Source organism: Brienomyrus brachyistius, chromosome 18 (genome assembly GCF_023856365.1).
Source record: "Brienomyrus brachyistius isolate T26 chromosome 18, BBRACH_0.4, whole genome shotgun sequence".
NCBI lineage: Eukaryota > Metazoa > Chordata > Actinopteri > Osteoglossiformes > Mormyridae > Brienomyrus > Brienomyrus brachyistius.
In genome coordinates, this window is record NC_064550.1 from 20,420,120 (window position 1) to 20,431,969 (window position 11,850).

The 11,850-nt window shown below is 46.3% G+C and overlaps 1 protein-coding gene across 1 annotated transcript; it reads left to right on the forward strand.

Moving 5' to 3' along the window:
• The first annotated feature begins 71 nt into the window (after nt 1–71).
• dlat (dihydrolipoamide S-acetyltransferase (E2 component of pyruvate dehydrogenase complex)) lies at nt 72–11,550 on the forward strand. Its single transcript, XM_048982760.1, has 14 exons — nt 72–534; nt 2,795–2,896; nt 2,979–3,103; nt 3,805–3,958; nt 4,044–4,170; nt 4,351–4,532; nt 5,988–6,129; nt 7,045–7,112; nt 7,295–7,402; nt 8,066–8,173; nt 8,288–8,406; nt 8,546–8,708; nt 8,853–8,989; nt 9,229–11,550. The coding sequence occupies exons 1-14, from the start codon at nt 271–273 to the stop codon at nt 9,356–9,358; spliced, it is 1,929 nt and encodes a 642-aa protein (XP_048838717.1). The 5' UTR covers nt 72–270; the 3' UTR covers nt 9,359–11,550.
• Nucleotides 11,551–11,850: the final 300 nt, after the last annotated feature.

Consider the following 11,850-nt stretch of genomic DNA (forward strand, 5'->3'; position numbering starts at 1 on the left):
GAATTGCATTTTTACTGAGAGAGGAGTCTCCGCGATAGCTGGCAACCCCGTGCGTGGCGCCGAGGACGCGCAGAAGGAGAGCCGTAAAGTGTGATGTTTTGGGACGGGGAGGTCATTGGAAAGTAAGGGGCTTGGTTAATTTGGGGGGGACAGATTTTTCCTTAATTAAAGCATATATTGGACCCCTTCGTGAGCGGACAGCACGCTGGTGGTTAGTGTCTAGTCGGTTAAGTGTATCTTTAGCTTGTTACGGAATAACAATACGAGGAAATGTTACGGTTGGCGGTGCGGCGGTTGAGGAATCCTGTAATACTCGACCGATGCGGTCTTCAGCTGGGCCCCTCGGGGGGTTCGAGGACCGGCCAGTCTCCGTGTCACAGGTACCACTGCGGAGCTGCCAGCCGGGCCCGCCCGTACTCCTGTGCAGCCGCCGTCAGACGCGCCTCCGGCAACGGGGGGCTGTTGCTGCAAGATGACCGCATTTCGGGCCGTTGCCGGGGCCGGCGCTTCTACTCCTTACCGGCCCACCAGAAGGTACCTGTCCCGACGACCTTTCCGTCAGCCCGGGGACTCCAAGTTAGCCTGCTTTTTGTACGTTATAGCTCGTCAGTGTCAAGGTTAAGTTTGCTCAGCTTGCTGGAGTGAGATTTTCAATTCCAGATAAGTCTGCACACACATGTATATGTATGTAGCGTGAATTATTACCTTGTAAATAGCCTGTAACGTTTGCAAACTGCCCCAACGCTTTTGATGTAGCTAATTTCATGTTTATAGTGGAAAGGTATACATTTGTCGCAAGATTTCTTGCGTAAGCGTGAGTTTTGCAACCCTGGGAGCGCCTCTTCCTTTTGTATGATTTACAAAACTTGCAGATCATATTGTGTGAAGGTAGATTAATCTGCCTCCCTGACAACTGCCAAGTCACTGCTCGTCCGTTGAATGGTTCTGATAGATAGATAGATAGATAGATAGATAGATAGATAGATAGATAGATAGATACTTTATTGTCCTGTAATGTAATGTTGTGATAATGCGCTATATAAATAAAATTGCATTGCATTGCATCCTGAAGGAAATTTAGGCAAGCAGTAACTTACATCTACAAAACACCACAATGCAAATTATACATGTATAATGAGATTAAAAAGAATAAGATTCACAAGAACAATGATTAAGGATGATGATGAAAGGTAAGGTACTGAAAATACTAATCACTACAGAGTATTTAGTGGTACAGTATTTGCCAGTGGATGGTCAGTCAGTCTTGGACTGAAGCATCAGTTCAACAAAGAAATCATTATTCAAGACCAAACAAACACACAAAGTGTTTCACCTGAAGTATACCAATAGCACTTCCGATAGCTACAGCCACCCAGCACCTCGCTGCATTTATGTGATGAAATGACACAAAATTCATTGATGATTTATTTGCCATTTGCACAAGTACAATTGCTGGTATATTGCGATGCTTCTTTTCAATATACTGTTGAGAGTGACGCTTGGGGTCTGAACGTGTGACCAGGTCATTTTCCTGCCACCCTGGAGCATTTTGAGGGGTTAAGATGCTGCCTCAAGGCCAAACACCGCCTGCAGCAGCCCACAGTAACTTCGTAGGCCTTCATTTTGACACAATGATATTAACGAAGAGGCGATCTTAGAGATGATGATGCTATTTATCGCTGTACACATTCCTTCCCATGTGGAGATCTGTTTCCCACTGACAGGTTATGATTTTTGTGTCGATGCTTTTATATGATCCTCTTAGTTTAGTAGGTTTGACCTGGAAATATGAGAAAGGTTGGACAAGCTCCTTTCGGCTCTGCGTCTGTCACTCAGGATCCATAGCAGAAAGGGTCAGGTGCTTTGGCAGTACAGCGTATATGAAGATTTGAATGGTCTTGTGGTGCTAGTCGTTCATTTAAAACGGCGGTTCTCAAACTCGGTCCTCGGGCCCCACTGCCCTGCTTGTTTTCCAGCTATCCCTGTCCCACACACAAGTCCCAGCTGTCTTTCAGCTCCTGATTGACTGAACACGCCTGATCCAGGTAATCAACAGTGTGTAGGGCAGGGATAGTTGGAAAACACTCTTTCATAATTTAAAAACACAAATAGTTCATTAAATGTGACATTTAGGCAACTTGCGGTTAAAAAGGAAAATTATGTAATACCCTTTAAAAGTTCTGAATGGTGTGATATTGGAGACAATTAACCATATTTAAAACCTGTTTAAAACTGAACATGCAGCATTCCTCTGTGCAGATGAATCATACCAAAGACCGAAATGAAAGGTTGTGCAGGGTCCTGTGTTTTTGAGCTGCGTCGTAAAATCTGAAGACTGATTTTGTTACGAACGTGTCTCAGCCTGAATGTTCTCCATGAGGTCTGGGACTTGCTCAATGAAAAGACTGACTTAGTGAAACTTTACTGCACACTATTTTAGGCACACAACGGTAGTAATGATGGACGTGTTGGGGGTGGGCACATGTACGTACCCGTTTGTCTGAGTGTGTCATGTTATGAATACCTCGGCAGTGTATTCAGGGGTTTTGTTCGGACTGTGTCTTGTATTATACAGGGCTTCTCTGGGTTCCCCATGGTAACTCATGAACATTGTAGATGCCATTTGAAAAAAAGTCTTTCATGAAAGCTGACATTTTGGGACATTTTGACACAGAATTGTCTTGTAAACAAAGGAATACGGTTTGGTTTATGACGCTTATACATTCAAGTATTCAGTTCTTGTGGTTTTAATACGCAGAATTGCAAAACTATTGTTCTCTCTGTGCTTCTATAGGTGCAGTTACCGGCACTGTCTCCCACAATGCAGCTGGGCACCATTGCACGCTGGGAAAAGAAAGAAGGCGATAAAATTAACGAGGGCGACCTGATAGCAGAGGTGAAGCTGCAATAGCAACTGATCCATACCAGCTGTGACTGCTGGCTCCTCCTAGTGGTGACATCAAACATCTCTCCTCCAGGTGGAGACGGACAAGGCCACCGTGGGCTTCGAGATGCTGGAGGAGTGTTACCTGGCTAAGATACTGGTACCTGAGGGTACAAGAGATGTGCCCATCGGAGCAGTCATCTGTATCACTGTGGACAGGTTATATCACATCATTATATGTGCAAGATACACTTCTTGAGCTAAAATGGCTTGTAGCATTGAAGTTATATGTAGCATCTGCCAGGCTTCATGTACAGCATTTTTATAATTGTATAGTAAGTATAGCATCTGTATGGCTGAATTATTTAGGGCAGTGTTTCCCAACCCAATCCTTGGGGACCCCCAGACAGTCAATAGCTCCCTGCCAATCAGAATCATCAAATTCCTGGTACTGGTGGTGTTGGGAATAGGCAGAGAATGAAAACATGGACTGTCTTGGGGTTTCCCGAGGACTGTCTTGGGGTTTCCCGAGGACTGTCTTGGGGTTTCCCGAGGACTGTGTTGGGAAAAATTGGTCTAGAGCAGGGCTGTTCAAATCACTGTCCTCATGAGCCAAGCTCTGCCGATTTTCCAGACTTACTTTACTCGTGAGCCGGGTGTGAAGCCTCTTTGGCAAATCAGAATCAGTTGAATAATTACTAACTTCCTGGGTACTGAAACCAATGCCTGGGTTTGGAATCGAGGTCCGGATTTGAAGAGCCCTGGTCTCTGGAAGATTTGTTTTGTGTCTGTATTTCAGTGTAGTCTAGATGCTTCGCGATCTGTTCGTCGTGATGATAAAGATTCCTCATGCATTCGTGGGTCCTGGATACGTTTTTGTGGTCTCTATCCTGGCCTAACCTGAGTCCTTCTGCCCTCAGCCCTGACCTCATCCCCGCTTTTAAGGACTACACGCTGGACAAGGCCTCGGCCGCCCCTGCCCCTGCTGCTGCCCCCCCGCCTCCAGCTCCGCCTTCACCCGCTGCTGCCATGCCCCCACAGGCCCCTGGGAGCTCCTACCCCCCACACCTCAAGGTGCGTGTGGGCTAGGGGGTTGGGAGGCCTTTATGGGGTGTGTGCCCTGCCAGGCTGACACTGCCAGGTTTTTATCCTCCCCCAGATCTTACTGCCTGCTCTCTCGCCTACCATGACCATGGGCACTGTACAGCGCTGGGAGAAGAAGGTGGGGGAGAAGCTCGGTGAAGGAGATCTGTTGGCTGAGATCGAGACGGACAAGGCCACCATTGGTAAGGCTGCTATCAGGATGAGGCTGGTTTATTATGGGGATTAAACATAGGAGGGGACAGACCAGTTGCAGAAAAATAATTGATCAGGATTGAGAACTCGGCTCCAGTTAGTTGTCAAGTTTGGAATCTCTTCATCATTTGAGAAGTTGTGTGAAATCCTGAGCTCTGGTTTGGTGACAGGGTTTGAGGTACAGGAGGAAGGCTACCTGGCCAAGATCCTGGTGACCGAGGGCACACGGGATGTCCCCCTGGGTACTCCCCTCTGCATCATCGTGGAAAAGGAAGCCGACATCAAAGCCTTCGCCCAATATGTGGAGACGGGTGTGGCTGAGATCAAGGTCCCACCTCCTACTCCCATCTCGGTAAGAATGTCACTGACTCTCAGACCTGCCCCCAGTCTGTGGTGAAGTCTGTGGCGAAGTCGGATAAGGGTTGTTGTAATGGCCTGTTAGGTACCTAGGCTTAGCAACTGACGTGCTGAACAGACTCGATGCCTCCAGCCTTTCGTGTGAGTCGTTAGCGTCTCAGTAGAATTTACGATTATATACATCTTGACGTCACCGTGGCAGACGGGAGCATCCATCACCCACAGCGACTGTGTCCTTACCGGAATGTTCTTTTGGTCGTAGTGGTAACGTAACACAACGTAAGGAGCACAATGACCACATAGTGAAAGAGGGGTCTTCAGGGAAGGTCTTTGGTATAATCTGTATGTAATATTTGGGAAGCACATTCTGCTGTAACAGTGTCTACCTTTCAACTCGATTCCGAAGCCTATAATAAACTCGTTTAGCTATATATAGAAGAGGAATTGCAAAATTGTTTGTGTACTTCGAATAACCTTATGAAATGCCAGAGCTGGAGCTGATTTTCATGCACCTCTTGGCCTGACTTTCTGTAACTTGAGATCGTACAGTTATCAGAGCCAATGATGTAGAAGCAGGAATCAGCCCACATCAGGAGGTTCTCTGAGTTTCCCGTAAACGAAGGGGCATCTTTCTGTGGATTCTGTGGTTTTTCTTCCTAATGTGTGATGACACCAATGGCCAGTTGGCAGCCCTCTGCAGCCACGTTTATCGTAGGAGTGGAGTTACAACAGGTGATCGGGTCTGCTCACCGCGGAGTGTCGCAACACTTAGCAGGAGCTGCGGACTTTAGCACATTGGTGCAATTCATGTGCATTTGGCAAATTTTCTGCATTCAACACCTGGAAACTGGGATTGTAGGAAAATTGTGAAATTACGTTTTTTTTTGTTTTTTTTTTATCGTCCTGCTGTTCGTGCTGAGTGTTTGCGTTAACGTTAACAGGTTTCTGTTAGGTTATGGAAAGGTCACTTTTCTCTCTCCTGCCATTTATAGGTAGGTGTTCTTCACTGCTCAGTGCCAAAGTATTAATTATGAGTCATAGTAAAAGTGTCCCTTTTGGGTATCGCTATTTACTTGGCAAGTTAATTTTCTTTAATGTTTCAATTTTGCTAAACGTATAATATCAGAATCTGATTTTAAAACGTTTCACAGAATAAAATGTTCACTTGCGTAGTGTCTACACCAACCCCAAATGAAAAGCTTAGTAAATCTGTCTTTACATGAAGTAACATTCATCTTGCAAACTCGTGAAAATAGTTAAATTGAGTTAAATCAATGTTTACTAGTTCTTCTCTGGGTGAGGAATGACAAAACCTAAATTAAACCGCGAGTTAGAGTGACGTGTAGTCTCGGAATGGCATTTCCTTGCCTGCCGTCTGCCTGGAGATCCAGGTGAAATTAGCATTACCGAGTTGCGTTTCCTGACCTGAGTCGCCTACCTGTGTTTTCAGGTGGTACCCCCATCAGCTCCGGCTCCCACGCCCGCCCCTGCCACAGCCGTGCCTGCCGCTGCCAGGAAGGGCAGAGTGTTCGCCAGCCCACTGGCCAAGAAGCTGGCGGCTGAGAAGGGAATCGACCTGTCCCAAGTTAGCGGTGAGCCTCAGGACAGTACTGTGATTCCCTGTTTAAGCATTTTGATGCTAGTTATGCACGTTTATCCCACCCTTCCTTTACACTATTTATGAATCAATCCATCCATCTTCCAGCTGATTCTCCAGTACTGCATCACAGGCAAAATGGAGACTTATCCCAGGCAAATACTGTACTAATCACGGAACGCTTTATGTGGGGTAACAGTCCTTCTCTGGGCACATATGCAGTTATAGGGTCACCAACCCCTTTGAAACTGAGAGCTACTTCATGGTTACTGAGCCATATGAAGGGCTACCAGTTTGAAACGCCCTCCTCAGCTTATCTAAACTTCATGTATAATAAACATGTTTTAAATGCTTTTTTTTAGATATTGTAATTTTCAAATATATATATAAATGGAAATGTGATTAAAAAAAGAATAGCAGTAGGTACTGCTATTTTTGAGTTGTGCTATAGTCGTGGGCGACTCGCGGTCCCTGGGGGCGTCCTGGTGCCCGCGGGCATCATGTTGGTGACCCCTGGTCTAAGGGCAGTTTTCGAGTTGCTGTTTTTCCAAAATGCATTCTTAGACTGCGGTGGATGGCCCATGCAACATGGGGGAAATGTGACATTCAAATCTGCAACCCTGGAAGCGTGCTGCTTTGGTGCTGTGTGCTGCATTTGTGCTGCGTGCTGCATTGGTGCTGCAGTGCTGCTGCCCACTGAGCCAACTTACCAGATATTTTATATTAGAATTAATTGGGCATGTGAATAGCTGTTCTTAAGCACTGGTCTATAAGCAGGAACGGTCCAGTTAGTGATCCAGCAGGAGTGAAGCAGATGGGTCCTCCTTCGAGGGGCCGCTGTGGTACGCCCACTTGCTCTTTGTGTAAAAATAGGACCTTACTGCTGGCTCACTCAGGATTTCCTCCCCAGGGTCCGGCCCGGATGGCAGAATCTCAAAGAAGGATATCGAGGGCTTTGTTCCGCCTAAAGTTGCCCCGGTGAGTCCCCCGGATCTGCGTATTGAATTCAGAAATGACGTAAGGAGAAGATGGACAAAGACGAGGCTCAAAGCAATAAACAGAAAGTGACTTGTTAATATGGCACGTGAGCCGTAGTCTTTATGTCATGGAACCTCGGTGTTCCTGCCTTTTTTTTATTGTCTCTCTGTCCCTCCGCCCAGGCTGTACCGGCAGCCCCCGGTGCTCCCTCCCTTGGTGTCCCCACCCCCGCTGTGGCAGCAGTGCCCACCGGCACCTTCACGGACATCCCCATCACCAACATCCGCAGGGTGAGCCCCCCCCCCCCCCCCAACATGTACATCAGTCATGTTGTATGACCTTCCCTCCATTTGTCACTGATTTCGCTCCTGATTAATGGTGGTAAATCAACAACAAAACACTGACAGACTACATCTATTATTTAATAGGGGCAAAATTATGTTTACAGCCCAAAAACTTGCTTTTTGCCAGATCTCTAGAACAGTGAAAAACAAACATGAATTTGAAATAATCAATGAAGTTTATTGTGATGAAGCTTTATTGTGCCCACAGAATTGTTGTGTTTTTACATGTGACATTTTGATCGATACCATCATGTTGAAATTTTTACGTACAGCTTTTGCCTGTAAATCGATCAGAAAATTCTGGTAACAAAACTCATGACCCACTTTGGTGGGAAAACAACAAATATATTAACATAATTCTAAGGATGGCTGTACAGAATTGGAACCAAACTGCCTTATTACAAGTGAAGTAATAATTATAGGTAAAATAAGAGGAGGAAGAGGAAGCAGCCACTGCACCTTGTTTCTCTTTCTTGGTATGTCTCAGGTTGTTCTATGGCGCCCCCTGTCAGTGTGGCTGAATCACGCCTTTTCCGTTGCTGCTTGTCAGTGGGGTGGAAAGGCTGGGAATGTTATTCATGTTAAACGCCTAATCATCTGTGTTCACAGGTGATAGCGCAGAGGCTGATGCAGTCCAAGCAAACCATCCCCCACTACTACCTGTCTGTTAACATCAAAATGGACCAAGTGCTGGACCTGAGGAAGGAACTCAATGAGGTGAACTTGTCTCCACCATTCAGGGGGCACTTTTTAAGTATGTCACTATAGTTTAAATGAATGAGACAAATCGCCACTTTGAGAGTTTAACATCTGTGTTTCTACCCCTCACAGGTGGTGAAGGCAGACAGCGTCAAGCTCTCTGTGAATGACTTCATCATCAAGGCCTCTGCTCTGGCCTGTTTAAAGGTGCCCGAGGCCAACTCCTCCTGGATGGATACAGTGATCCGACAGTGAGTGCCCTAAGCCGTCCTGCATTACCTTGTTCAGCCACCAGAGTGCACTCTTGCAAAGCAACATTTTTACAGAGTAAGGCTGGGTTAGATGATGCACCAACCCTCATGCACTCCGATGTTTTCTTCTTCTCTGCAGGAATCACGTGGTTGATGTCAGCGTCGCTGTCAGCACAGCTAATGGCCTTATCACTCCTATAGTGTTCAACGCGCACATCAAGGGTCTAGCTGCCATCAGCAAGGACGTCGCCTTGCTGGCCGGCAAGGCCCGCGAGGGCAAGCTGCAGCCTCATGAGTTCCAGGTGAGCGCTCCCCCCCACCCCTAGTGGTCTGAGAAGGAAGTGCAGATACTGACAGCATTCTCAAGGTCAGGTGGCCCCTTCGGCCTCGTTTGTCTACTCTTAATGTTTGTCATGTAACTGATGGGTATCCTTTCTGCATTATAGGGTGGCACCTTCACCATATCCAATCTTGGCATGTACGGCATCAAGAACTTCTCAGCCATCATCAACCCCCCTCAGGCCTGCATTCTGGCCGTGGGGGGCTCTGAGAAAAGGCTACTGGCGGCAGATAACGAGAAGGGGTAAGGAGGATAATTGGGGAAAGGAACCTGGAAAAATCCCGGAGTGTATGTAATCAGTCATGCTGCGGGGGTGGGTGGAGGGTGCAGTGCCAAGGTCGCTGTGGTTAATTCTGTTCTCCTTGCGCATGTTTCTCATGCAAAGTAGCCCCTTAAGGTAAGTGGTCCGCTCGGCCCTTCATTGTCCCCGGCTCATTAGCTCATTTTCGCACTGACTGTTGATCTCGTCCTCCCGTCTTCAGGTATGACGTAGCTAACATCATGTCTGTGACGCTGAGCTGCGACCACAGGGTGGTGGATGGGGCGGTGGGCGCCCAGTGGCTGACGGAGTTCCGGAAGTATCTGGAGAACCCCGTCAACATGCTGCTGTGAACCAGCAGTCAGACCTCCCGTGACCCCTTGCCACTATCTAACTTGTCTTCATGAGGACACCCGGATAAGCCAACATCGTTCATGGGACGTGTGCTGCCCTTCATAAATGTACTTGTTTCTCCTTACTTCTCTCTCTCTCTTTCTCTCCCTTATACATACATACTCGTCTGGTTTGATCCAGTGAACTTCAACAAGGGCCCAAACGGAAGCTAGAGGTGTCAGAAACCTTGTCGCTTGGTTTACGGGGGCTTAGTCCAATTTCAGCAGCAGTCTATCTCCAATTCAGAAGTTCTTGTAAACGGTTGTTACAAACAATTGCAGTCCACATATGAAACTCCTATAAGTGATATTTAACGATTGGGTGAAAAGAATCTTTCAGTCTTGTGTGTTCTTGCTTCCGTCCAGTGGGATGGGCCACTGCAGGTGTGGTTTGGGTTCTGTTGAGTGTTATAATCTGTTAAGCACGTCTCGGGATAGACTGTATATCTGGAGTCCCAGGCACAGCCGGAGAGACGGGTGCGGAGCAAGGGCTTTTTTGGATTACTTGAGGATGAGGGTGCCGATCAAATTGGGGACTTTTGTGTGTCTCGGCCTGAATCTGGGGGCACAGGATGAGCATGAGTCCTGTGAACATGGGAACAAGCTTGTTTCATATTGGAATCCTTTAGGTTTTCTCCTCCTCCCCCCTCCCTTTAAAATTTTCAAATCCCCCCTCGATTAAGTTGTACCTGTGAAAAATGCTATTTTACGTACATGGAAATTTGTGTGTCTGGATGTCTGCTGGTTTGCTTGGAGCACATAAATTTCCTGTGTCAGGTCAGAGCAAGGGGAATGTCTTATTCCAGTTATTCCCTTGCAGTTTGGAAGTGTGCCACTAGGGGGAGGAGGCCTTTTTAAGTATGTGAAAAGGTAAAATTCTGAATATGAAAACTGGCTGTTTGGGACGGGGGCAAAAAAAAAGCTTAATGTGGATGAAAAGTCAGGTCAGTTTCTATGCTCGTCGAGTGATACAGCCATGTAACAAACGAATGGTGTTAATGAATTGTTGACATCACTTTTCTTCCTTAAATGATGCAGATTGGAAACGGTTACAGTAAAATTATGTGGGGGTTCAGTTTTGTACTTGTTTCATATCAGGCTGGTAGAGTTTCTCTCTGGTGCAGTTGGCTCTATGACGGCCGGAAGGTGGATGTGGAGATCATGGTCGTGCCGTATCGCGTAATTCATTGCCCGTCACAAAGCCACCTGTATCGTTAATAGGTGGTGCCCCCCCCCCCCGCTGCCATTAGTGTCCACTCGCGCAGACTCCTCACATTAGATATACAGTCTGGTTACACTAGTCGAACCTTTAACTGGGCGGGCAGAGAAGTCGCTTCTGATGCAGCCTGGAGTATATGGTCACCGTGACCTTGGTTTATTTCCCAGACAGCACTGGCAAACTTGCTTATGTTCTGTTGCATACATTTTTTTTTTTTTTGTATTTGTAAGACCACACTGTATGTTTCCCTGCGGCTCAAAGCAGGGATTATACAGTTCATACCAAAATGTGCAATTATTCCCCCCCCCCCCCCCCAAAAAAAAAAAAATATGGAGAGGTCTAATTTGTGTGTTGCTGTTTTGATTGTCTTTCAACTGGTCACAGATAATTAAAAAGCCATTGTCATGGGCAGATATGCTGGGAAGCTCGAGGGCTGAAACATCTGCATTAAATGACCAAACATAATATTACAAACATGTTCAATATTATCGGTTGGGAGGTACAAGGATCAATTTAAAGCATGAAAATGGTTTTTCATAAGTAACAGCCTCTCCAGTTTTTTTTGATCTGTATCTATTAAAAGATGAAATTATGACAGTTATATGTGGCCAAAACATCCAGGTAGCAATTGTAGTGTGGGCTCAGTCCTGCTCACAACAAAGAGTGTTTACAACACACACACTCCATCTGGAATGGAACGGCTTATATTAAGCTGTGCGATTTATATCAATATACAATCTAATTTACTCAGCTGCCCATCAAAATTGGAGAAAAAAAAATCTGTCGTTGAAAGGTGCATCGTAAACACATTATTTATGCTTATGTAAATGGGATCCTTCCGTTTAGCTATTGATCAGCCCAAAATTTTTAGTGTTTGTAAAGGTCAACGCACACAGTGGGTTGTAAAAACAGATTAAAGGATTCTTTTGTTCCACGTGCCTTGTGGTTATTGTCACCAGAACGCAAACCAGCCAAAACTCCAGCCACCCAGCCGGGCGCTAAAGAAAACTATGAGGTGGGGAATGTGGCTGCAATAAAAAAAGGGGGTTTGAGCCTTTGAAAATTGTCGCGTTCGTTGGTTTTCATTTGAGGTCCATCCCATATAACAAATTCTGGCCGTGACCAGCAGGACACCACCGATCGATCTCTGTCTTCCCCCTCAGCAGTAATCAGTGCAGACATTCCAAATCAGGGGTAGCTAATTCATCTGGTTCCTCTGGGCCCCTCTAGAGGG